This window comes from Jaculus jaculus, chromosome 2 (assembly GCF_020740685.1).
Source record: "Jaculus jaculus isolate mJacJac1 chromosome 2, mJacJac1.mat.Y.cur, whole genome shotgun sequence".
Taxonomy (NCBI): Eukaryota; Metazoa; Chordata; class Mammalia; order Rodentia; family Dipodidae; genus Jaculus; species Jaculus jaculus.
Genome location: NC_059103.1, coordinates 109,600,022 through 109,627,464, shown reverse-complemented (window position 1 = coordinate 109,627,464; position 27,443 = coordinate 109,600,022). Strand labels below are relative to the sequence as shown.

The window sequence follows — 27,443 nt, the reverse complement described above, 5'->3', positions numbered from 1 at the left end:
TGGCTGTGGTGGCACAAGCCTTTAATCCCAGCACTTGGGAGGTGGAGGTAGGTGGATCACCATGAGTTTGAGGCCACCCTGAGAGTAAATAGTGAATTCCAAGTCTTGCTGAGCTAGAGAGCAAGACTCTACCTTGAAAATTTAAAAAAAATATATTAATAAATAAAATAAAAAAGATCTCTATGTTCAATGTTGTTAGGCTCTCAGTCAATGTTTTTTTTTTTTTTTCCCCCCCCTTCCAGAAAGGCAAGGTCCAGCTTTCTAGTCTGTAATGCTTTCCTTTATGAAGATGTTTACTGGGCTTGCTTTCTAGTCCTGTCACCTGTGGTTAATGGAAACACTCCAGATCCAGGCCTTTCAAACTTTTACAGAGTCTAAGAGTATCTGAGGTTTTAAAATGACAACTTACATGGAAAATTCTGATAACTTGGTTGATTGAGGAAAAAAAGGAGTAACTTGTTCAAAGCCAGAATTAAATTAAATATTAATTTTACACTAGTAGATCTTTTTGTGTGTGTTATAGTTTATATACCTACCTTAATGTCCATCTGTCCATCTATATGATTGCCAATGTTAGATAGTGAGGAAAATGTGAAATGAGGGAAACACAGTTCTCCCCAACAAGCTGTTTCCATGATCAGTGAATCATGCATTGGAAAGGAAGGGATAACTAAAATGAAGTGTGGTCTCCTGAGTGCTCCAAGAACACAGTGAAACCTGGTGGAAGAGAAGAGAAAGAATACTCTGTAGTCTGCAAGTGATGAGTTACACTTGTCTGGGAAAATTAAGTTTGAGTTTAAAAGAAAAGGAATAACACAGATCTTGCATGAAGAAATTCCACTGAAATTTTTTGTTCTGTTTTTTGAAGCATGATCTCACTATGTAGCCCAGAGTGGTTTAAAAATCTCTATGTAGTCCAGGTTAACCTGGAATTCTCAGTGCCACCCAGACTAGCTTTGAGCACTAACCTGTGATCTTCCTGCCTCAGATTTCTTCCTGAGATTATAGGCATATGTCACCACAGCCAGCTAAACATTAATGAATAGCATTGAACTTAATGCTGTGGCATATAATCTGTTGTTTTATTTCAGGTGAATAATATTTCTATGAAATGTAAAATTTCAGGATAGAGTCTATGTAGACTGCTCAGAGAAACACTCTTTATTACTTGAGGACAGGGGTTGCTTAGAATTCATCTTTGAAGAGCTTATCAGATAAAGTTAATAAGAGATATGGGTGACCCACTTTCTTAATGAGCAGGGCCAAAAAAGTAGAATTTACTGTTAGAAAGGATGAAATGAAATAATTTGTACAACTAATTAAAGAAGAAAATGAAAAATAGAATCTTCAGACATCAAGTAAACCATAGTATTTAAGGATATATAATTTTTGCAAATATTTAATGGGAAAATTATTATAATTAAGCACAAAAAGTGAATTTGACATTGTACTCAACAGAATATACTTTTAAACTTACTATGTTCCTGATCTTGTACTATGTTAATATAAGCAATAACAATTGGGCTACTAATTTAAGAGGTGTCTTCCACATTTGTATTGAGATCTAATATGAATATTTTATTAACGATTGGCCTTTGTAAAATTTGAAATAAATTAGATATTGTTGTTTAACTTGGCCTTTGGAAATTAGGGAATACAAGCTTGAAGACCAATGATAGTATTTTTTCATTTGAGTTTCTAAGTTTTTTTTTCTAAATTAGCTAAAACTCCATTTGCTCAAATGGTTTATTTTCAAGATTTACACATTTTTGTTCAGTCTGAGCTTGTGTTTAATATTGATAATGATTTCTGTTAAGAAAAGTTTTGTATTAGAATTTCTCCCCTTCATATACAATAATAACCATGATGGAAACATATTTTAGGTATAGTAGAAGAACACCAGCTTCCCTATCATGACCTCGTACCCAGTGACCCTTCTTATGAAGACATGAGAGAAGTTGTGTGCATCAAGAAGCTACGCCCTTCATTCCCCAATCGGTGGAGTAGTGATGAGGTAAGGCTTAAGATTGCTACATGGCTACACACAACTTCTAAATGGACTTTTCCTCCTTGGCCAAAATCCCATATATGTGTTACTGAATTTCTTCTTTGTTTTGGCAGTTTTGGCAATGTTGTCTCGTTGCAATAGTTTGTGTGGACTTATGTACAGTGTGTCAAATGTGCTCATTTAATTCAGAATTTATTTTGCCATGTCTAGAGTATATTGATTGAGCATTCAATTCTGAGGCTAATAACAGAAACCTTTTGTGCATTTGTTTAGAGTCTTGGCATTGGTATAGAGACTATAATTTCTTTCTGTGTTTGAAAGTACCATGACTATTCCTCGCAACACATCCAGAACCATGTTTCTTGCATTTGATGAGGGAAAAAAGTAGGCACCTGAGGAGCTGATGTTTCTTTATGACACAGAGATACAGTGGAACCCACTGATCTTTCTGACTGCTGTCCATCTCACATGATCAGAGCAGATCTTGGTCTACTTCACTCTAAGAGTGTGAAAATGAGCCCAAATATGCAGAGCAAGCTGTGGCCAGGCAGGCTGAAAAGTGGAGCAGACCTGGCCTTTTCTGGCTCATCTCTTTCCTTCCCCTTCTCACAGTCTCTGGCAGGTTGAAACTTTCAAGATGAGTTTGAAGTACACTCAGGAAAACAAAACAAAACTCTTACCAAACCACCCACACTATTAATAAAGAGATGCCAGTTAAATTCACTGAAAAATGATCTTTTGTGCCTAGTTACTGAAATGCTAAATGATACACATGTTTTTTTTTTCCATGAGTTGCACAAAAATTGTTACAAAATTCAGGAGTTAATATTATTTGGGAGGTGGCTGTGGGTATAGGGTTATTTTAAAGCCCTTCACTTAGGGTTTCTAATGAAGTAAAATTGTGCTTTACAATAAGAACAATAATTGATGTACTGCAGGAGAACACAGGAGAAAGTTTCATCAATACTTTGCACAGGTCATTAATCTTGTTAAATGGTACAGCACTATGTTCATAGTGTAGAACATGGCTGTGATTTAGGAATAACCACCTTTGTATGAATAGTACAGAATTAAATAAAGTAAGATTTGAACATATGAACTGTTATAAATAATCTGGGAGTGGTGAGGGGAACTCAGACTCTTTGTATATTTCAGTATTTACTTAATACTATCTTAAAAGATATCTTCTACATTCAGCAAAGCCACTTACTTTCTCTGTCACAAGGAAACAGGAAAATCCATTTAAATCAATGTCATTTTCATGCAAAGACTAGAACTTTATTTCTGTATGATTTTAGGAGTACTTTAAGATTATATTCAGATGTTATGAACCCAAAAGTAAAAGCCAAATATCAAGAGCTAGCCTCGTGAAGAAAGCATTTCTCTAACATTACTCCAATCTTCTCTGTCTTTCACAGTGTCTCAGGCAAATGGGAAAACTCATGACAGAGTGCTGGGCTCACAATCCTGCCTCAAGGCTCACGGCCCTTCGTGTTAAGAAAACACTTGCCAAAATGTCAGAGTCCCAGGATATTAAGCTCTGACGTAGGACACTCTTCTGCTTGTGGGCAGAGTACAAGATGTTATGGAAGTATCCACAGCATAAGCCTTGAACATCGTCCTGCTGCCCAGTGGATTCAGTCCTCCCCCATTGGGGGGCAATCTGGACACTCAGAAAGCTCCCTAGAATCAGAGACTCACCGTGGCTCTCTGAGGAGGCAGACACCATTTGGGTAACTTGTTCAAGACATGATGCATGTTGCTTTCTAAGAAAGCCCTGTATTTTGGGATTGCCATTTAAAAAAAAAAAAAAGATGCTTTAATTTTGCCAAAATAAAACAAATATTCTAGATGTTTTAAGGTTTATACAACCATAGTTACAATGATAGGAAAACATTTCCCAGAAACTTGGTTGGAAGTGAATTTTTTTTCATTGCAAAATATCCTTGCACACTACAAATGGAAATGGTGCAAATGTGGATTGGAACTCAACTTGCAGCCCCAGCCCCACCCATCCTTCTCAGACCCTGTGGCCAGTCTTCAGTGAGGACTGCAGCAGTCATGGGAAGGGCCTACATCCACGTTCCACCTGTCCGGGACCACGTGTTAGAATTCCTGCAGGGCCACTTGCAGCTTCAGACCATGTGGAATGAATGAAGGATTTATGTGCCCCAGTAAACAGCGATGGTGGTGGGTGTTCTTCAGAGCCACTGAAGCTTCTGGTTGTGCTCGGAAATGCTTTCATGGTAAACCTCTTCCTTTTCATTAAACACAAGAAAAGTGTTTTCATGTGCCGAGAACTGACTTGTGCATGCTTTTGATCTCTCATATCAGAAGATCAGTAGTAAATAAATTGCTGTTGAGTTTTGTTAAAGGCAAGGTACTTTCAAATAGAGATAGTTTGCTCTTGTGTTGTAAGAAAAGCATGCTGAACTAGTAAGGGCAGAGGCTGAGGGTGTAGACGGCTTGCTCATCTCAGAAGCACTGCAACGAAGAACCAAGGACTCCATATTTGTACAGACAAGGACGGGTTCATTTTGTTATTGTCTCTGAGTTAAGGAATAGAGAAGAAGTATATTCTAGATCAAATTTACTAAATTTTAATTTAAGAAATAAATGTAAACTTCAGGGGGACAAGGAGAGAAAAACTAATGAAGGCCACAAAAGCATCATGGCTGCTGTGATTTATTTCATAATATATATGGATCAAGTATGAATCTATTGATTGATTATTTCACACTTTAGGAATACTTAATCATTTTATTCTCATGTACAATCCACTATTTAACTTATTTTGTTCGTTATGGCACTTGTACAAACATATCTCTTCATTTATTCAGTTCTATGGGATGTTAACTTTTGAACAAAATCAATGACAGGGCCAATATTCCTTAGCAGCAGGAATATGATAAAGTTCAAGATTGTACATAGCCCTCTCTCAACCTTATTCATGACATTTCCTTACCGTGTTTTACTTTGCTGCTTAAAAATTCTTTACTGGTTATTAAGGAATTTGAATAGACTTCTTGCTTGGCCTTCAAAAAAGACATTCCTTCCAGAAAACTCCAGGGGGCAGTGCTTTCCCACTTTCACCACTGGATAGTTGGAAGGTAGAGAATTTTGGAAAAACTTGACAGACAGCTGCATGAGAAATGAGAAAATATTTTTCTCATTTCCAAAGTACATTTGCAGCTGGTGTCATGTTCATCCAGAAAACATCCTGGAGCTATGAGTGTTTGTGAACCTTACTTACAGTTTGGTAAAACTGAAAAGGGGAAGCATACCATTCTGTGTTCACCTCCCAGTGCTTCATAGCCACATTATGTTTCCCACTAAGAAAGAATAATTTCTCAGTTCTTCAATTTGAAAACCAATGCATGCAAAAACTACTAGTTTTTAATATATCAGGCAACAGAATGCTGCTCTTACACTTGCTAACACAACCTAAGAGTTCATTTTCAGTGTCAAATCAAATCATACCCTTTGTGATAGTGAGGATGAAATATATGGACAGAGATAAGTGTGACAATCATCTGAGCCTAGGAGAGAAACTGCAGGTGTGTCCAACTTGTGAGCTGTGTGAATGCAGTCCAGCACGTGTCCATGGCAACATCATATCACAGTGTCAAAAGGCTGGACATGAGTGCAAGCTTAGGGCCTCTAGTCAGACCATCTTCAAACAAGTAAATGAAGGTTTGGGTCAGTTATATGGACATATTTTTGGTATTCCTTGGATTTTTCCACAAGTTAAGTGAAATTTGGGTTACCTCTTAGGAAAAATTATGGAGTTTTTGTTGATAATTTCCTAAACATAAATAACTTCAACTCAGATTTTTTTTTTTTTTTTTTTTGTGGTGAGGTGATTGAGGAATGGAAAGCAGGCTAGATTTCTAGGGTTCCAATGAATGACTTAAAGTTAAAGTTATACCCAAATTTCTCCTATATTATTCATCTGGGAAAAATTTCAGCTTAACACTCAACATTATATGAAAGTCTTTAAATTATTCCTGAGATAGTTAAGATGACCCATTAACTATAATTTTCTAATGAGACAAGAATTTAATTATGAAAATATGTTAATCTGTATCTTACCAAAATCTGTTTAGTTAAAATTAAGTTGTTCCTTACCCTACTCACATCCCAGTAATCCTCCATAATATTCTTTTTCATTTCTAGCAAGTCATTAGTGAATTTTATTTAATGCTTATTTTTTTGCTTTATTTTTCAGTTGAGTAAGAACTTGGAAATTAGTAATATAATTGATTGCTTACTTTCAGGATAATTTCAAAGACTAAGGTTTTCTTTAATCTCCTCCTCCAATGAAATCCTAAATTATTAGCTCTTAGATAATCTTTGTATACTATGGCCTTGAAGTTTATAGCTTATGTATGTGTATGTATATATTATATATAGAGAGATGTATATGTAAATATTATGTTCATTTTGGAGTCTGGCACAACTCCATTATGTGGATTAGAGAGTAAACTATTATGGATGCTAAAGTACTAAATGAAACATAATATTTATTTATGGAAGTATGCAGATTGTTAAATCACTAGTGAAGAGTTATGAATACCATGTATGAGGAGACAGGCTTTTGACCCCCTGGAAAGAATCTCTTAGAAGTCACTAGTGTCTGTTCTTTTTATTCCCCAAACAGAAAGCTTCTTAGAAAACATGCTGAGATTTTATTTACAGGGAATTCTTTGACACGTTTCAATTGGTGTGTAGTCAAGGATAGCAAGTACTTAATAGTGACTGAATCTCATGTTCCTGGAATCCTGCATATTCATTAGGAGCTCTGTGTCATTTGTCTGTTCTGGCTTTTCTTTGTGTATAGGTGGAAAGGCAGTGAGAGAAGGACAATTGTTAAGACTTGAACATGCTCAGTAGTTATACCTTCTAAAAATGTATCCCCCTAAACAAGGGAAGTGAAAGTAGTTATATCAGCATTGATTTGATTTAGCACTTACAATTCTATTGGCAAACAATTCAAACCAAAATAATGATATTTTTTGGAAGAAAAGTTGGCAATATGTAGAGAATCTATTTTCTGTCTGTTTTAAAAGAAGACATATTTGTGTTGTTTTGGGGAATTAGTGCCTTATGGAATTTGTACATATGTAATTATTCAGGGCTGGGGAATAAACAATTGTATTTGTTACAAATTGTATATGGTTTTGTTTTAACATTCCCCTAAATAAAATGATGTCATTCTCCCCTTATAGAAAATATGACTGTTCTTTTAGAGTTGTGCCTTTTCTTTGCCTTTAAATCTGTCCCAGGCAGTGGCGAGAAAGCAGAGAAGTGTGAGCTTTGTGTGGCAAAGAGACAGGAGAAGTGGCCTGGTGACTCCCATGGCTGTCTTCGGAAAGCACAGTCAAGTTCTGGGTGGATTGATAAAAATAAGCTTTTAAAATAGCTCTTTGCACTTACAAGGGAAAGAGCCAGCTGTCCTCTGGCAACACCTAGGGCTAGTTGAGGATGTTGATGTTAACTGTGCAGCACTGGAGTCCAGCGCTGGTGTGGGAGTTTGGGCTCACTCCTGCCCTCATTGCTGTGACACCAGGCCACCTGAACTCTTCAACACTCAGTGTGTTTCCCTCGAAGATGAAGCTGACAGGGATATCTGTAGCATGCAGTGGTTCCGAAGATGAAATGAAATATTTTGTGAGCTAAGCATATGGTAGGTATTCAACTATGTTAGCCCTGACCAACTAAAATTTGTACACCCTCATGGTGGTTGAATCAGATGATCCCCATAAACACATGTGTTCTGATTGCTTGGTCTCCAGCTGATGGCAACTTGGAAGTGGATCCTTGCTAGAGGAGAGGGTGCTGCTGGGGGTACATCATGAGGTTTTACCAGCCAGTGTTAGTTTGGCTCCCTATCTCTATTGCTCTTTTCCACCTGCTGTGACAGAGATAATGGCTCTTGCCATGGTCCTGCTTGCTTCTATGGTCATGAAGCTCTCTCTTGAGACTATAAGACAAAGTAAAAACTTTCCTTCTGGGCTGGAGAGATGGCTTGGTGGTTAGGCACTTGCCTGTGAAGTCTAAGGACCCCAGTTCAAGGCTCGACTCCCCAGGACCCACGTTAGCCAGATGCACAAGGGGGCGCAGGCATCTGGAATTCGTTTGCAGTGGCTGGAGGCCCTGGCATGCCCATTCTCTCTCCCTCTCTCTATCTGCCTCTTTTCTGTCTGTCATTCTCAAATACATAAATAAAAATATTTTTTTAAAAAACTTTCCTTCTGTCAGCTGCTGCTGGTCAGGTGCTTTATCCCAGCAGCAAGAAGGTAACTATAGCACTCCTTCTCTTTGTGCCTTGTGATTTTGTTTTTATCAGTCCCCTAAATGTAGGCACAAAGACAAGAATGAGTGGATTAAGTTAGGGTTTATCAGTCATAGACAACTATGCACCCTCGAAAACAAGGATTATCATCAAAGGCTGTACAATGTTGACCAGAGCAGAGTAGAAACAATAGGCAGTAAGTGGGAAGAAACTAGGTCACAGCAGAATCCTGAAGGCATTCAGGTGTCGTGCTAGCAGTCTGAAAGAGAGCCAAAATCAGAGCCTAGATTTTGAAGAGGGACAGCAAAGGACAGGCAGAGCTGGTCATCCCAGCATGATAAATTAAGTCAGGGGCTAGAAGGACTGAAGAACCTGATGTGCAGGAAGTAAGTTTTCCTGCAAGGGTAATGGTCTAGAAACCGCGGCATGACAAGAGCAAGACCCTGTCCTCCCTTGAAGCTGTGGGGCTTTGGGTGTATAAGGATGGGGTTATACCTCTTCTCTTAGATACCCTCATGGCAGCAGTAAACTCCCTGCAAAGAGAAGGGAAAGGGTCAGGGCTGTTCCCTACACTGCGATCCCAGAAGGCAGCATGAGAAGGTTGATTTTGAAGGGAATCTGTTGGAGATGAGACCAGGAGAGTACAGGAGGGTCTACATCATAGTACCTTGGGGCTCAAAGATCTGACATTGGCCCTGTTAGCACATTGTACTTGCATCAAGAGAACACACCCTGGTATTTGGGGTTCATATTAATTTAGCTCTAGTCCCCTTATTTTCACTTTCCCGATTCCATGGAAAAACATAATGTCCTTGTCCCAAACTTCCCATTCATAAGTTAGAATAATTCACTCCTCCACTCCCCAGGACTCTTATGTGGAACAGATGAGACAAGTATGTGAAGGTTGTGACTGCCCTGCACCAGGGGCATGGTAGATGCTCATGTCCTTTTGGCAGTTTTACAGGGTTTAAAGCTGACAAAAGATCAGACATGAGGTTTGCTTGTGGAGCACCCCTCTCAAGCTTCCCACAGTCTACTTGTGCATACTGTGGTTCAAGCCAAACCTCTCATAGCACACAAATTCAGGTAGATAATGCAACCCAACAAAATCGGTTCTTCTCCTTCTGAGGGTCACTTGATGAGTGGTAGGTTAGCAAAGCATCTAAGGAAAGATGTCTCTCCACTCAGGAGAAGTGTTTCTGCTAAGTCATTTCTACCCTGTCTTTTGATATAAAACCTGGCCACAAGGTCTTTGGGAAAAGGAAGTTTTTGCCTGGCATCAAAAGACCTAGGCAGAGGGAGGCTGAATCTCAGAACTCTTCAGTGACATCAGTACTGTGTTTGATGTAAGTAAAGGTCACTCATTTGACCTTGAAAATATTGGCATTCTTTTCAAGGTATGGTGTCAGTCTCAATGGTGGTACTCACTACTAAAGCGCCAAATGGGGGAGTCACGGGCGAATATGCTGTGACTATGAAACCGTATGTTATGTTGGAGAAGTACAGCTTTTGTTTGCTGCTGCTGCTGCTGCTGCTGCTTCTTTTTTTTTTTTTGTTTTGTTTTGTTTTGTTTTGTTTTTTCAAGGTAGGGTCTCACTCTAGCTCAGGCTGACCTGGAATTCACTCTGCATTCTCAGAGTGGCCTCAAACTCAGTGATCCTCCTACCTCTACCTCCCGAGTGCTGGGATTAAAGGTGTGTGCCACCACGCCTGGCTTTGTTTGCTTCTTAGTCAGCATTTTCCCCTTTAGCTACAGGCCTCCCATTGTTTCTATGCAGCGTCTGTTTACATATTTTCATTTCTGCAGTATCCCGAAATACTTGAGTTTGTCACCATTGGGTAGCCCTTGGAGGGGCAGGTCTTTGTTCTGGAATAGTAGCTTACACTGTTTGACTAGCCAGACTGGAAGAATGGGTGGATGAAAGTGGCAGTCCATCTAAGGACACTTTTCAGTAGTTTTGTCCCTGAGGAAAGACCTGCTCTTTTTTGCCACTCAATGCATGTCTGCATTCCATTTCATACCTATAGCTTTTCCACCTGCTCTCATTAAGGGATTAACTGGAATCTTCTACCAAGTTGAACACATCTTCTAATATTTACTAAAGTCTGGGCTAGGTCATGGGGCTCATCCTCAATTTCTCATCTGTTAGTACATCTGATCACAAACCCCCCTGCAGACCGAGTCTGAGCATAGGACCTGACTAAGTTTACAGCCTCTCAGAACAATCTGGATGCAGGAGCATTAAGGCGGTGATTCTCACGGATCTGCCCACTGCTTTCATCTGGAAGCTTTTTAGACTCAATGTCTGACTTCATCCTGACCAAACAAAGCGGGATCTCCATAGAGGTGGGTCCTAGGCATTGGCTTGTCAGTCAACAGATTCCAAAGCATGATGATGTTGAGGAGTCATCGTTCTAGAACTTCTTCCTGCCGTGGAGGAATGTTGCAATTACCATCCATACAGGATCCAAAGACTGTTTGTCCTACTGAAGAAACAGGAGAGGACTCCTAACATGAAATTCTGACATAAAGAAATGAACCAGCAGCACACTGTTGCTTATAAATATAATTTATTACCTATTTAAAAATTCTTTCTTACACTTTGTACATGTTGGCTGACAGAATAAATGCAGGCAATTTACAAACCAAGGGACTGCGGGAAAAACTGGGCAAGGCAGCCAGGGAGAGAAGAGAGGCACACCCAGAGCTAGTATCCCTCACCCCACCACACTTGGCGGGCACAGTGCCATGGAGCACTCCTTGCACCATCAGGGGTTTTTAAGGAATTGCATAGAAGATACAACAAGAGGGAATTTCACAACAACCACAGAAGCATTCCGTATCTGAGAAGCCAAGGTTGTGTTTTCCTTCACAAAGAAAAATGACAAAGCATAAAACCCCAACCTGACATTTCTGCAGTTGAACTGTTCCAAAGAACACAGCAGGAGGATGACCCAGCCTCTTGAACAGACAGCTGGGGATTGTCCTCTAATAAACACTGCTTATCTTCTTTAGAACAAAGAGGAAGGTGATCAGCTTGCTACAGCTCAACATTAAACTCAATACATACAACACTATGACATCCAACACACACACACACAGTAATGAGGTTCCCTGTGACTGGTCTAAACACATCATCTGGAGGGTGAGGGCTTCACTACCCATAGTAGATCTAGAAAAGAGTAAATGAAAGGATGCAGATCATGTGATCAAGTGGTCCTTTTTCTTCTCCAAGCTCTAGAGGACAGTACGTTTAAGTTTATATCTGTATATCTGCAGGTGTCTTTAATGACTATAGGAACACAAAATGACATGTCATTTCTACTCGTAGACTTCTTGCTTCTTATACTGTTTGCAAACAGCTTTCTTTCAACATCTAGCTTAGCTTAGATCATGATTCAGTTATGTCACCACATACCAAGGCTCACAGGTCACTATTTCACCAACTCTTAGGCTGCTCATCAGTGCAAGCTGCCCACATTTCAAGATCCCACTGTAGCTAGGATGTCATCAGGCTCCACAGCAGAATGCCTTTGGAATTTAAGGATAACACAAGATTTAGGCTTAATTGTAAGAGACCCTAAATGTAAGGGGCCTGCAATTTATAATTCTGCTAAATCACATATCTGAAATGGTATAATAAAACCCTGGTATACCATAGAAAATAATATGGCTGCTGGTTGGTTGCTTATATATCATGGCACTGACGTGTTTTCTATTCAACTAGTGGGCTGGGCTGTGGCAGTCATTATACACTGCAGTGTCTTCCAGTTCAGCATTCTGGATGATCTATGGATAGAATCCTTCAGTTTTCAGTAGTCTGAGCATACTGAGGACTGGGAAATAGCCCCTTACATCTTATTTGCTTTGTGTGCTAGTACATTTGTGAAATACTCTTGTTATTTTGTCCTGGTGATGCCTCCTAGCCATGCCAAAATAGGCATAAGACAAACAACACATTGGTTGAATGTGCCCCATTAATATTCCATCATATAGCAATATAAGAAAGAGCTAAGCCCACTGGATACCTATGAGATATGAACTTTTAACTAGCGACCATTATAGTAGGTCTTCTGGAAAAAAAAAAAAAGTGGGCAGCCAAGTGATTGATTAATGAGACTAAAGGGTCAGGAACTTCATGGTGAGTTGGCAGAGAAACTCAGCCCAGGTACATGCACATCATATTCTCATGTATCACAAATGAGCTTCCTGGCCAAAATTCTAGAAATGTTTATGACTTCATCCGGCTTATATGTTTATGAACTTAAAATTATGATAACATACTTATCCCCCATATTTCTTATTTCTACTGAAAATCATTAGAGATGTAAGGGGAACTTTCAAAGTGATCACTATAATCACAAGTGATAAAACCAGATCTCCTAGGGTAGAGAAACAATATTATACAGAGGAAACGTTGTAAGGATTTCAGTCAACATTAGCTTCATCTGCTTTAAAAATACAAAATGATACAAAATTAAAGAAGAAATATAATAGTTGGTCCCATGAGGCACTCAGAAGGCAAAAGCCATTTTATTACCTTGAGATAATAATAAAAAATATTTTTCTTATTGGATCTATAAAATCAAATGTTCATTGGCAATTATCTTTATAAATACTTGGTTTGAACAATGGTGTTCTAATTCAGAAAAGCTTGTGTATTCTCAAAGAAGATGGCTAAGACCTAGTTCCACGAGCTGTGTTTCTGTGGTCCTCTTTTCTTCCACTGGACTTGCACTGAGTCTTCAGGTGAAATGGATTACTTGTCCAAAATAACTGCACACCACTGATGTCTACATTCAGCTTGAAGACTGAAAACCTTTTCTACCTTCTCCACACATTCTCCAGTGTCCTTTAGTTTAATATTAATTATCACCAGGAGGTGGAGTTTATGGAAGCAAAGGCCTGTGGATTCTGGAAAGGAACCATCACCATACATCTACTGACTACATAGATTTTAGTGGCCTAGGAGCACAGTTGCTGTGTCCCCAACAGAGACCCTCAGAAAGATGTAAGATAAGAGTCTGTCTTCTCTAGAAGTGAAATGTCTGGATTCTACCCTCTGCATGTTGCTTTCAACCTTCCTTATTTTTAGTACAAAGGTTTCTAAAACCCATCACTGGATGCCTAGTTTCCAAAGTATCCTGAGTGCAGCGACTTGCCCTAAAACAGCTCTACTCTTATAGTGGAGAGATTATAATCTATAAGTTAATAATACATATGAAAATGTTTAATAATGCTGGACACCTTGCTGCCCCAAATTATCCTTCCCATGAAGATATTAAATTGCTCATGAGAGGGTGGGACTCTGTTCAGCATAGCTGAGTGTCACTTTGGGAGATGTTTGTGAAAAGCTGTAACTTCTGAGTTCCATAGTGTCACACATGCTTGTCACCACTGGTTACCGATATTAGCAGAATCCAACCTCATTCCTTACAGACTACTTTGAGAAAATTTGGGGGAGAAGGACATGAAAATAGCACAAGACTTCTGCCTTTACATTTCCAATCAAAAAATCAATATCTTGATCAGATCATTGTTCTTATTCAACAGCCCCAATTATCCATTCCTTAGCCATAGCTTTCTCCTTTGCATACATTAGACACCACCAGACACAATGATGCAGGCTTGTGGTCTCAGCACTTGAGATACTCTGACAGGATGATAAAGAGTTTGAAGCTATCCTGGGCTACATAGCAAGAACATGTCTCAAATACCAACAACAACAACAAACCCAAAGGGGTCAGGAGAAAAGAGATTTTTTTTCTAAGCAGATACACCTTGCATTTCTAAAGATAAATATTGTTGAGCTAAAAGAACAGAGAGTTTAAGTATGAAAACCCAATAGAATTCATAAACTTAAAAAATAACAACTTTCAAAGACTTTAACATTGATTTTTATATATTATAAGAATACAATATAAGACATGTGTTTTAACAAGTTAGTATACTCAAAATTTTGAAATGGATGATTTAGGTGAAAAAATGAGATAATGAGAAAATAATACACAAAGTGAAAATTTCTGACATTTGTCATAAAGGTCCTGTGGAATGCTAATAGGCACTCAATCCCTTTGTCAAACAACTTAGTGATAGGTTTAACTAAATGCAGAATGATTTCGTTACAGACCACTAGATGGCACCATTCACGAAGGATAATTTCCCTCTACCTGAAGGAAGATCAGCTTTCCTCATAAGCAGGATGTAAACATACAGGTGCTTGATGATGTGGCTCCTTCTGGAATGAACTGTTGTATGTGGACCATTTAAGTTGCAGAACAATCTAACAGCTATTACTTTCCTCCAAAGGAGAAGGAAAGCAGAATTCTTTGTGAAAATTATTTGATACATGGTATGTTGTAGTCCGGAAGCTGCCATTCACATGATAGAAAATAGAATAGAGTTCTCTGACAGAGGATTACCTCATGAAGAATCATCCCTCTCTTTTCTTGTGGTGAGAACAAGAAAAGAATCTGAAATCTGAAATGCACCTTAAGTTCTCTAAATAGCTTCAATAATATTGTTCTGGTTATAGTCAATATTTCCGTGTTGATAACATTTAATAAAGAGTTGAGTAAAAGTTTTGGATTTGAATAACCAGCATAAGTCCATCTATTTCTCATGAGACATAGAAGGTCCTTTGAACATCCAATTCAGATTTCTGATTATTGATTTCTATTGCAAATTCCCCAATCATGATATATTTATATTGAGAGGCAATAATAAACAATAACTCTTTTCTCATATTGCCTTAAAAATGTCCGTTTAAAGTTTTGAATTAGAAAAAGCTTTTTGGGATAGACATCATCCCTTGAAAGTACTTAATAGTCCAGTTTCTCCCTTCTGCTGTTAGTGGAAGCAGTGTTTTTATATATAGAAGTTCTAATACATGGGATAGTCAGAGAAAGAGATTATAGAACATATATTGCAAAGAGAAAAAATAAGTGTCATGCAAGAAGAGCTTTCACAGCACAGTGTGCACAATGCATCAATGACAAGGATGGAGGGGATCAAGAAGTAACTGAATAGGGGAGGAAACAGATGTTGGAAAATGGGAGAAAAGGTAGAAAACAAACTGTAGTTGAAATCTAGTCAGAAACCTAGAGCAGTCTTCCATTGAAGGTTCTGATTTGTGCATATGGGTGCTTCTTGTTCAGTCTAGGCTTGAGTATGGAGATGCTAACTTTTTCTTCTCCATCTGCAAAATGGAAACCCTTTATTAAGGCAAAAAGCCTGTGATGAGCCCAACGAAACTTCACAGAGTGCACAACTGACTAACATTTTGTCTTCAAAGGGGGCTAATTAAATAAACTTTATAAACATCAATGAATGGGATTAAAGCAAAGATTAAGGAAGAAAGCAACAGACTAAGTTCTCATAGCTAGATGAGCTTATAGAAGTGGTTGTGACAGCAAGACCAGAGTAAAGCAGAATTTACAACTAGTCGTGATGGCTAGAGGGGAAGGGCTCCATGGGAGGACAAGACAACGATAAAAGGGACGATATATCATAGTGAACAGCATCATAAAAGGACACAAAGAGAAAAGAACAAATATTTGTAGTTTAGAGTAATTCTCTTCCAAGTTAAAGCTATTTGCAAGCTGTAATGCAACCTAGGTAAAAGGCTGGCTGAGTAAATGATCCTGGTTGGAGCCCATCATGCTCGTCACATTGACCAATCACACTGGATATATCACAGTGGGAATTCAGCATTCTGGAACCTTGGCATGATCTAACCCTACCTACATTTTACAGGTAAGGAAACAGCTTCAGTGAGATTTAGTGTCATTCCCAAGGTGGCACAGCTAGACAGTGCCGTCTCCACAATGAGGACTGTGTTCCTGATTCCTGGTTCTGAGCCCTGTTCCCAACCACACTGCCCCTCAAGTAGACACAGTACAGTGGGGTCTCAGAGCTACAAGATTAGGTGACATCACGTAGGGAACCCTTCACCTGATTCAACCCAGAGAAGAAAGACTCTGAGCAAGCTGCAAGAACAGATCGACGTAGCAGTGCATATTCAACACCCTTCTCACACAGAATGGTGGGTGAAAAATTAACGCTCAAGAATGCCTATCAAACTGGTGACCACATCCACCTTTTTTATGTGAGAAAGGGAGGCAAGTCTAGTCAATACCAAATACTAACAGTATTTCTAACTAAAATAGAAATTAACAGAAAATCCTTTTACTAGAATATTTGTAATACTCACCCATAATGATAATAATACCTTTAGAAAAACACTTGAAATTGCATATTACAAATACACATGTCATGGAGAAATGTTTGTGTGGTGGAACATGACTCATTGTCTTCCCTGCAATGCTACAGCTCTATTCCCAAAGGGCACCAAATAGGTTCCCCCAAGGCCCGAGGCGTCTGTTAGACAGTCTCTTTACATTGAGATTCTTCACTTCCCTGATACAAATGTCAACACTGGTTCTACAAGTTTTAGAAACAGAACATTGATGGGAGAATTATCTGAGACACCTGATGTACAAGATTTGTAGCAAAAGTCAGTGATTTCTCTGTAAATTACTACTCTGGGATAGACACACTGAATAGCCCACAGCTTCAACTTCAAAGGGGTTGAACAAAAATAGAACGAGCCATGGACAGTGTCTGCATCCCTGTCCATTTTGATGTAAACAACATTTGTAGAAATTGGGTTTGTTAAGAAAGTTTATCCATATATCTGGATAGCAATAAAAAGCGTTTCCTAGGAAACCGTAAGATCCTGTACCATATAGCATACAGCCCAACTAAGAGGAAAATTAGATTGATTTCTAAATTCAAGGTACAAATTTACACATTTTTTTTTTTCCCTTAACTCCCATGGTGTTGTCCGAATGAATGTGGTCTTTGTGGGTGGTTGTATCTGTTCTCCGCCTCTCCGGGCCATCTTGCCTGTGAAGCTCCTTGGTCCTGTCTGGATTTCCTCCTCAGCTGTGTTTCCCCTGGACACAGACTTGGTGCATATTTTTGTCCTTCGTTTTCAGTTACATTGTAGTCAATACTGCCCTTCTGCTGCTAACGACACGACTGTTTCATGTCTTCCCATTTCTTCCAGGACAGCTGCCAGCATGCTCAGGTTTCCATCTGGGAAGTTCTGTGCTTCCCAGAGATCCAAGATTACACCAGTTGGGCTCGATTTGGTGGCAAAATAATTCAAGTACCTGCCATTGGGAATGGGAAAATATGCTGAGAGGTATGATTTTCAGGTCTACTTACCTATCCACTTTCACTTCTTACAGGGTTAAGCCTCACTGGGGCTTAGAGAGACCCATCCTGAATAACTAGCCCATATTTAATTAGATCAGCCCCAGACAGGAGATGTGATATTTTAACTTGGTTAACCTCAACTCTTTGTAAGGTAATTTAAGTGACAATATGTCTGTGAGTTATGTCTTAAACAGGAACTCAAAAGACTTATGTTTTATGTCCAGTGCAGGCTGTAACAATGTTTGTCAGGTCATGCCACATCTCTGGTTCAGAGGTATGGCAACATTCTACATAGTGGAGTTTTCAGCAATCTCTTTATAACTTAACACAAGTGCTGGGTGAGCATGTTAATTATTCATTATACCTTACATCCTGTTCAAGTCCAATAATGGCTTTAGTGAATGGATATGACATTTAGCAAGGCCTGGCCCATCAGCTAAACAAAGGAGATGACAAGCCTTGATACTTACAAATGCCATATAAACCTGAAGTATCTCTTAGCACTCTTTGGAAGCTCATGGTGCAAGGTACAAGAGTTTAATACATATTTTAGAAAAAAAATGACACAAATCAATATGGGAATGGAAAAAAAAAATCACTTTCTGTCTAACCTTTACAGTCCTGGAGACCTTGCCAAGAGAAAGTAAATGATTCCAGAATGTGGCCACACCCACCTGTCCAGATTGAGTTTGTGGGCTAGCATCCTCCAGTCATGGCCCCTTGTCTGTGGGGCATCCAGGCTGCTGCACAGCTTCTGCCGTATAGGGAGAGGGATGCTGAAAGCACTTGGCCCTGTGACAGTGGTTATGGTGCTGGCAGGGTCCAACAGTGGCAAATCGATGCCCGTGGGTTCCTGTAAGAACATTATGGCATTATTTCTGAAGACAAACAGCCCTCTTGAACCAATCAACGTTATGTCTTGTGAATGAAAAGATGAGAATGAGTGTTATTACTCTCCTTAGGAAGAACAGTTTCTTCCTGGCCTAGAAGGTCAACGTCACTACATGTAAGCAGAGGGACAAAATGAAGGACACGCAGAGCCTGTGTTCAGTAGCCTTTGGTCAGGACTAGGATAGATAGAAAGCTCTGATGTGACTACCGAGCAGTTTTCCTAATGAGATCCTCCGGAGGGAGAGAGAAGAGATTTAATGTCATGTCTCCTAAAGGTTTAGGTTTCAAAAATGGAGAAGTGTTCAAAAGGGCAGCTCTTTGAGAATGGGCAGATCTGAGATTAGAAAGCTGAGACAGAACTTCTGGAAACCATCTGACCCTAAAGGGAATACCCTGGAGGCATGCCTAGTAAACTCTCTCTCTATCCTCTATAAAAACAACTCTCTTCTGCCCTTGCTGGATAAAATGGAGCAAGGCTAAATTACATCAAATTAAGACAAAAATTTTAAAAAGAAAATGGTAAATACAGTACACTGCCTTAGGGCATGCTGCAAATGGCATCCTCCAATAGCTGAACATCTTTATTTTTTTAAAATCTAATTTTAGTAGAGAAAACCATAAATTGGCTCTTAAAATAGTTTCAGCTCATAAAACAGCACAAATGTAAAATCTGAATTTCATGTGCAAGAAAAACTCTAATCATTTTCTGATCACTTCTGCTAGTTGGGAAAGCAAAAGCAAATGTTGCCTGGGAACTATTAAAGCAATGAAAGGAAATCTACTTAAAATGTCACTGCTCTTTTTTAGCGCAGGTAACTCCTCGGTGTGTACAATTACTGGCTGGAGGATGTGCTGGCCTCAACCATCATGAATGCTGTGATATCTTGCCAAATACTCAGCTTGGGGGTCCAGGTCACTGTTGTCAACCACCACGTCCTGTCCTGCACTGCTTTGTGACCTCTACAGATCTATGAGTGCTGGCACTAGATGCAGGTGGGGGTCTCAGCTGCCTGCATCCCACTGTGACCGTTAATGTGTTCTGTTTTCTAGAAGAAGTAGCCAATGCTGAGTTCTAGGCTTTTGTAATCCTACTGGTCAGAACTCATTGGGGTCTTGGAGGGCATGTTGGAGCAAAACTTAAAAGCATGAGAATCTAAAATTCCCATAATATACACAGTAATACTGGCTGTGATCAGTGTTTGGCCTCAAAACTCATAGCTTGGCCAACAGACCCACTGGCTCCTTTGTGTTGGCTCCAGTTCATACCAGGATTTAGGATGTGGTGTGTAGCAATGAAGTGCCCACAGGGAGTTGTAGAAATCTTGGAATGAGAATCAAAACCTACAGCTACTTTCTCCTCACAGAGAAAGAGACATGATTTCCCAACCTCTCTCATTATGGGATTTCAAGAAAGGTGACCAGAGAGCTCTTTGAGAGTATGCATCAGAGCTTATTAATGCATTTATGTTTGGAGTGTCAAAATACAAGTGTTCCAACACATATGTTAGGCCTAGAATCATGCGTGGATGGATTTGTTTGTGGGGACAAAGAGGAATCTGTGCTAAAGTCACAATTCATTGCTATCACCTAGGCCAAAGTCCTTTTGCTACTTTCTGGATGATGACAAAAGGATCTAAAGGGAAACCTACCAGATCCGCAGATACAGAACCATCCTGACTATCCAGTCTATACTGTGATGGATAAGTTTGTAGTAATGACTCTTATCCTCAGAGTCTTCTTATCTCTTGCCCACAGTATCTCCCTGCACTTTGCCTGTGACCCACCTTGCCTGTCCATCAGATTAATCTTCCTACAGTGTTTACTGGCATGCACACTCTGTTCCTATTCTCATGTACAAAATATGTTTATGTTGGTACTGGGGAATCAAACCTGGATCCTTAGGCTTTGGAGACACATGCCTTATATTCTGAGACATCTCTCCAACCCTTGTATGTTGTTTATTAATTAACAGGCATCAAACCATCCTTCTCCCTGGATTGGAACCTCCTTGATCATAAGGATTTTTTTCTATGCTATTTAAATCGATTTGATAGTATTTTGTTGAGAATTTTTGTTTCTATTTAATCGTGGATATTAGTCTGTAGTTTCACTTTTCTTTCTCATTTGGGTGTCTTTGGTTTTCAGCACAAAAAGTATAATGCTTACAGCATAGCTTAAGTTTAGGAGGGTTATCTCCATTTAAATCTACAAAGTAGCTCTTAAAATTTTACTCCTTCCTCATAAGCAGTGAGAGACAGATGTACCACTTGCCTGTAGAGCTAGCGTGAGGCTCCACATGTGATGCACACATGCACAGAGCCATGCTGGTGTGCAGTAGGGGCTCCACACTTACTTGTCCCGCTTCACAATCTGGCCCAACCCTTTTCAGGTTGCCCCATCCTTGGCACAGCTTTGCATAACTCATAGTCCTCTCAGACCACACCACTCCTTATTCCTAGGGTTATGTCTGTGAATGGTCCTGTGACAGCTTTGCTCTTTCCCTTAACATTTCAGGGAAATCACACTTTGTGCCCTGTGTGCTTCCCTGAGCAAGTGTGTCACCCGTGGGTCTCCTCGTGCACGCTTGCTGCTCTTCTGCTCTCCTCACAGTTGGCTCTGTGCACTGCGGCTGTGCTGACCAGGAATTCCTTTCATTTCTCACATTTCCTGGGTGTCACAATACACACACATATATATATATATATATTTTTTTTTGCCATTCTCCAAAGTCGTAGGATGTCCATCACTGTACCGTGCACTTAGAAAGTACTCAGTTACTGTTTGTTGCAATGCAAGAAGATAGTTTTTGCTAGCATAGGAAGAGGATGAAACCCATTCCTGATGGAACTCTACCCCTGGAGTAGCATGGTGAGCTTCCTACCAGATAAAGGTCTGCTCATGTACTCAACTCATTTCCTTTTCCTCGGTGAGTAAAGAGCCACTGCCGCTTGATATGAGTATTAACAACCTGAGATCTGACTCTGGCCCTGCTTCCTGTGCCTTTGTATAGATGAAACAAGCTCTGTGGACACAATTGCTTGTCTTTCTTATCACATGGCTGACAGTGAGAAGCATGGGAGGCAAAAGAAAAAGAAACCCACATGCATATTTGTATTTAAATTTCATCTAGTAATTTCAGTTGCCTTTAGATTTTCCTTTATTTCCAGGTGAAAGTAGAGATTACTCTCATGGAATGCTTATTACAATAATTGTTTATGATATTGGTACCATCTGTCTTTGGTGTTATGGTTCCTTAGTTAAACATATGATTTTTCAGCATTAACCAAACATCTGCTGTGGAGGATGGCACATGTTTCAGGCTTTACACATGCTTCTCATGTGTTCTGCTACTGAACTACATCCCTAGCCCAACACTTTTTGCTTTGAAAAAGTATCTCATTATTGACTGGGATGGCCTTGAACTTTTTCTATCCACCTCAATTTTACATAGAAATGAAGCTTTATTTTTTTGCTTATTCTGAGAGGGAATCTCAAGTGGATCCCATAGATTAGAGTGGCTAATTTTCCCAGAACCCAGTGATGCCAGTGACATCAAGACTGGTGAAGAGAAGCATGTGCTAATGGAGCAAGTGCTATTTCCAGCACATAACATTATTCACCTAGTTTTCACAACAGGTCTAAAATATAATGATGCAACAATTAAGCTTAATAAAACTGAAGTAAGGGACCAATAATTGTATATATTCCATAGAATAGTTCACTTGGCAACTTACTGTGATGGGCTTTTGTCTATGGCTAAAAGGAAGTCAAAGTGTAAAAAATTCTTGGCTGAAGCGATGGCTTAGTGGTTAAGGTGTTTGCCTACAAAGCTAAAGGACACAGGCTTTATCTATTCCCCAGAACCAACACAAGTCAAATGCACAAAGTGGTACATGCATCTAGAGTTTGTTTGCACTAGCTGGAGGTCCTGATGTACCCATTCTCTCTCTATTTCTCTTCACCTCTCTCTCTCTCAAATAAATAAATAAAATATATAAAAATATTTTAAAGTCTAAAAAATCCTAAAGGTTTTTCTTCTGTCACCCCACCTCATCTGAAAAAAAAACCTAAGAGTAAAAAATGAGAAAAATACCTTTCATTGTATTTATATTTTCACATGTATTCATGCCAATACTTTTAGAAAGACTTCCAGATATTTTTATTCTTAAATTTCCTATTGGAATAGTTACAGGCTTGTAATTGCTATTGGATACAGGAGCCACAGGAGAACAACTGGTGCCCAAGATAACTAATGTGTATATCATGTCCAGCCTGGTCTCTACAGTAGTCAGCATGTCCTCCATTTGACTAGAGAGGTCAAAGTCTGTGGACTTACACATGGCTACTGATGGATGCCCTTCAGTGGAGCTGACTGGGACAGTGGGTGAGGGTACCATGTTTGTGACAAGTAAGCTCATTCTTGGGCTATATGATAATGGAAATCGAACCCCTAACTCACCTGCCACCTTGCCCTGGGATAGAAGGAGCAGGGTTCAGAAGAAGGCAATCATCAATGGTGCCTTTTCTCTATTTGTTAGGGCTTGTCAGTAACATTGTGCCACTTTTCACCTCACAAGGCAGGGTCTCACTCTAGCCCAGGCCGACCTGGGACTTAGTCTATCATCCCAGGCTGGCCTGAAATACACAGAGATCCTCCTATCTCTGTCTCTGGAGTGTTAGAATTAAAGGTGTGTGCCACCATGCCCAGCTTCTTACTGGTTTTGATGAATTTCTGTTGGTGGACACAGAGTCTCACAGGGCTTCATCATCAGTACCAGAGCCTCACTTCCTTTCCTTGCAGACCCAACCTACATTCAAATGCTAACCCAAATGGTGGGACTCAGTGACCCAGGAGTAAAGGCAGCAGCACTCCTATTAATCCCCCAAATTATCTCCTCTGTGGCCACTTCTTCCTACCTCAGTTACACGTGTTACGCTGTCACACACAGGCAAATACCTCACACGTGACTACAGGGCTGGCCTCTGAGTGGACTGCCAGGTTGCAAAAGCAATAATCTTTCCTCTATGGTGGTGCCAGAAATAAGTTCTTAAATTGTGATCACACCATGCAAAACTGTCTGTTCTGTGTGAGGATGTGGCAGGCCTGTAGAGAGGGGGAAAATGCTGAGAGCTCTTTCCTCTGCGGCTGCATCTGATCCACCTTTTGAGCACACAGCAAATGTTCACGCTGAACAGAAAGCAAGCATCAAAGGACCAGACTCCTCAGGCCCCCTCCAAAATTCCACAGCCTTTGTTGTCACTGGAGCTGGGTGGTTATTGAACTTTGCAGACCTGCTGAGCCTGGAAAGTGAAAACACCCTCTGGAGCCAGCAGGGGTGGTGCTGTGTGCCTGGGAGATAGGGCTGCGCATCCAAAGGCCTGGCGGTTGCCATGGCACCCTGACACCTAGATCATTCCTTATGAATGTCACTGGGGTCTGTGACTAAAGTTGTTTATGAGCCAAAAGTCTCATGAAACTACATACGGGAGGAGATGCTGACTGACTGCAGCTCGAAGGCTGTGGGAAAGAAGACGAATGTTTTGGAGCTCACGTGTTTTCCTCCCCTGGCTTGCTGAGGAAGATCATCTTGAAATAGGACATGTGGAGCGAGACAAGCTGAACAGACTGACATTTCAGTCATCACTATGCATGAAGCAGCAAAAAAGAACTACTATTTTAAATCATATACTGGCCGGCTGGAGTTGTGCTGGGCTTTGTGGTTGGGGAAACAGCATGGAGCTGAGCCTCCGAGAGGCCCAGAGGAGGCTGCTCTCCGACCCTTTGCCTTATTCTTCCCTCTTTGTTCCTTCGGTGTGAAGGCTTACTGCCTTTCAAACTGTAGCTTTTGCATCCGAGAGAACAGATAAGGTCATGGGCACCTCCTCTTTCCTTACAGAGTTTTAAATAGCAATAACCACTATTGTTATTGCTGGGATATGGATATACAAAAATTCTCAACTGACGTCTGTGAAAATCATGGGCGGGGGGAGGGAAGCAAGCATGATGGCTATGGGAGAGGGAATTATGCAGATTTTCTTGTACTCCTGGAATATTTCCCATACCCTGAGAAAAAGGACATCTTGTTTAATATTTGGAGAATGAGATAAGGGAGAGAAAAAAAGACCAAATTTTCTTTTTCCTTTCAACATGGAAGAGAAAGAAGGAGAAAGTGGGACTTCTCTTTTTCTCCACCCCAATCAGCAGAACAGGATTAGGACAGAGTTGGGAGGTCTATGAGAGATGAAACGGGTAGATGGAAGAGGCTGCTGAGAACAATGGCATGTGTATGGTACTAAAACTCTGCCTTTTCAATTCAGAAATGGTTTTGTTTGTTTCTTGTTTCATCGAGACAGGGGCTCACTATATAGCCATGGCTAGCTTGAAACTCACTACACAGATCAGCCTACCCTTGAACTTGAAACATTCTCCTGTCTCAGCCTCCCAAGTGTCCAAGTGTTGGGGTTTATTCTTATGCTCTCTCTCTTTCTCTATGCGTATGTATGTATGCATGTGTATATTATACACACACACACACACACACACACACACACACACACACACACACACATATATGAAATAGAACTAGCTTTGGAGGACTTTTGTATAGCCTGTACTGAAAGGTTTTGCAGCCATGCAGTACCCTCTCTCCTGAAAACTCCCTGTGCGATTGAAGAGGAGCTTCTTACCTCTGACACTGTGCAGTTGAGCTGGAAGATTTGCCCTTCCCCTTCCACCTGCCGTACACAGAGTTTGCAAACCAGCTCCACTGTGTTCAGGCTAAGTCTCTCCAGAGTGAAGGTACAGTGGAGATTTCTTTGACAGCCACTCCAAATATGGTAAAATGGAATTTCCTAGAGGAGATAAGAATGTTAACCACAAATGAGCATCTAATGCTGCCTCTCAGTGTTTACCTCATGCAATTCCAACAGGTCTGTGTGCAGGTCCTCCCTCTCACTTCATGGGAGTGAAAGGAGGCCCATTAGGTCTAGTCAGTAGAAGAGATGAGCTTAGAGCCCAGGAAGTAAGTCTCTAGAATCCACGTGCCTAACCAACCTGACTAAGTCACTCATTTGGAAAACTGGCCATTGTAAATGATATTTTTAAAGCTTAGAAAGTTCCTAAAATAAATCCTACACACACCACATTGCTCATTAAAAGGAATCCCTGGAGTGATATTCTGTAGCACAGCAAAGCAAGCCCACATGATAATATATCAATTCCATTTCTTTTCATGTGTCTTCCTTCCCTCTGCCCAGGACAGGGCTAGCCAACAGGCACTACAGTTAGAAATTAGTTGCCACAAAAAAGTCCTTGGCTTAAAAAGTACTAAGCCTCCAACAGCCATTCATTTTGTAACCCCCTAGACCATCCTAGACTTGCCACAATAAAATAAAGGAGAGATAGGTGGGAGAATATGTTGGTAGAGAATATTTAGGCAGAGACTCTGGCACAAAACCCATTATGAGAGACCACACCCTCCCCTGGATTTCTTGATAACTTGGGGCAAGTTACTCAGCCTTCCCATGAAGCTCCTCATCTGCATAGAGGCAGGAGAAACTGCACCTAATCTATATACCTGCCAGGCTCAATGAGTATCTCACAGATGGTAGGTATTCAGATAGGGTTAGCTTGAACTAATATCATATAATTTTTATTGAAATAGTACCTTATATTATGATACAAATATTATGATACAATATTATGATACCTTATATTATGATACAAATTATATTAAAATACAAATTCATGAAAAGAAGGCTTTGGGGAACTCTTAAATATTGGCAATGTAGAGGAGGGAAGAAAGCAAGCAGAGAGGGCCCAGACAAAGTCTAGGTTGAGGGCTGACACAGGAAAGGTAACCCTTATCAAAACTCATGACTATTAGCAAAAAAAGTAAGTTTGTTCCATGTAATTTATAATGTATGTCTCCCTTAAGAGGAGGATGGTTCTTTTGGGATTATTTATCTATTTATTATTTATTGATATAATGAAACAACCAGTAGATGGGAAGCAGAGCTGGGTTGGGCTGGTTTGCATGCATGTAGACACTTCTCCAACAGAGAACGCCTCACCTCCTGGGTAGGTTGAGGCTGGACACCCATCAGAACCCTTCACTTAAAGGGACAGGCTGACTGACAGAAAGAAGGTACCCTTGACAACCTGTGTGTATCCCCATAGTTATGTGGACGGGACTTGGAACAAGAATATTAATGCCTGGAATTTAATAACATCCAAAGTATGTTACTTTTATATGCCATTTTAGTTTCCAAACACTAGTTACTTCTAAGTGTTCTATGCAAGGGTGCTATACAGTGGTTATTTCTAAGTTCCAAACAGTGTTTACTTCTAAGTTTTTTATGCAAGGCTGGACCACAATTTGTATCAGACAGGCAGACAGGCTGGCAATGTCGCATTTTCTTCTATGAGTACATCTGAGGCCATTCCTACCAGGTTGATGTGAATATTTACATAGAAAAGCAATTGAATGAATGGATTTAGATATTTCTTGTTTGGTAAAAGTAAATGATAGTACAATTACTGTACAGAGTATATTTCTAAAAGTTTTCCTATAAATACTCCCATTGTATGTTGCTCAAAAACAGTGAAAAACTTCCAACTGTTTTGGACAATTAATATTGATATTGAATAATTTCAAGGAAGGAGATGTCTTATAGCTATAAAATCTTGGTTGTGCTTCTTGGCATGGTCCCCAAGCCTTCAGTGAAGCTTGGTGATCTTACCTGATACTTAGCGAGGAGTTTGCTCTTCCAGAGCGAATGGGCAATGTCGTGGATGGACAGACGCAGGTTGTGGATGCTGCCTTTAAAATGAAGAGCCTTAGGTTCCTCCAGGAGCTGTCCTCCCATTTGTCTCTCGAGTTGTAAAACTTCCTACAATGATATGCCCCAAACCAATATGCATTATTGATTGATCTGCCATATTTGTCAACCCCCTATTGAATAAAGACATTTCTTCAGTGTACTTCCAGAAAAGAGTGGCCAACCTAAGCAATGCTAAGAATACC

General features: G+C 40.1%; 2 protein-coding genes across 16 annotated transcripts in view; one reads left to right on the top strand and one right to left on the bottom strand.

The window, feature by feature from the left end:
• Bmpr1b (bone morphogenetic protein receptor type 1B) overlaps window positions 1–7,240 on the top strand; it is a 382,398-nt gene extending 375,158 nt beyond the window's left edge. For all 13 annotated transcript variants that reach the window (XM_045143623.1, XM_045143629.1, XM_045143628.1 and 10 more), the window contains 2 exons: window positions 1,884–2,014; window positions 3,427–7,240. In XM_045143623.1, the coding sequence (XP_044999558.1) occupies window positions 1,884–2,014; window positions 3,427–3,552 (257 nt within the window). In that variant the 3' untranslated portion in view covers window positions 3,553–7,240. The remainder of the gene's footprint in view (window positions 1–1,883; window positions 2,015–3,426) is intronic.
• A 3,617-nt stretch (window positions 7,241–10,857) lies between these two features.
• Unc5c (unc-5 netrin receptor C) overlaps window positions 10,858–27,443 on the bottom strand; it is a 380,036-nt gene continuing 363,450 nt past the window's right edge. For all 3 annotated transcript variants that reach the window (XM_004661628.2, XM_004661629.2, XM_045144365.1), the window contains 4 exons: window positions 27,160–27,309; window positions 25,105–25,269; window positions 18,201–18,379; window positions 10,858–17,480 (listed from right to left, as the gene is read on the bottom strand). In XM_004661628.2, coding sequence (XP_004661685.1) covers window positions 17,315–17,480; window positions 18,201–18,379; window positions 25,105–25,269; window positions 27,160–27,309 — 660 coding nt within the window. In that variant the 3' untranslated portion in view covers window positions 10,858–17,314. The remainder of the gene's footprint in view (window positions 17,481–18,200; window positions 18,380–25,104; window positions 25,270–27,159; window positions 27,310–27,443) is intronic.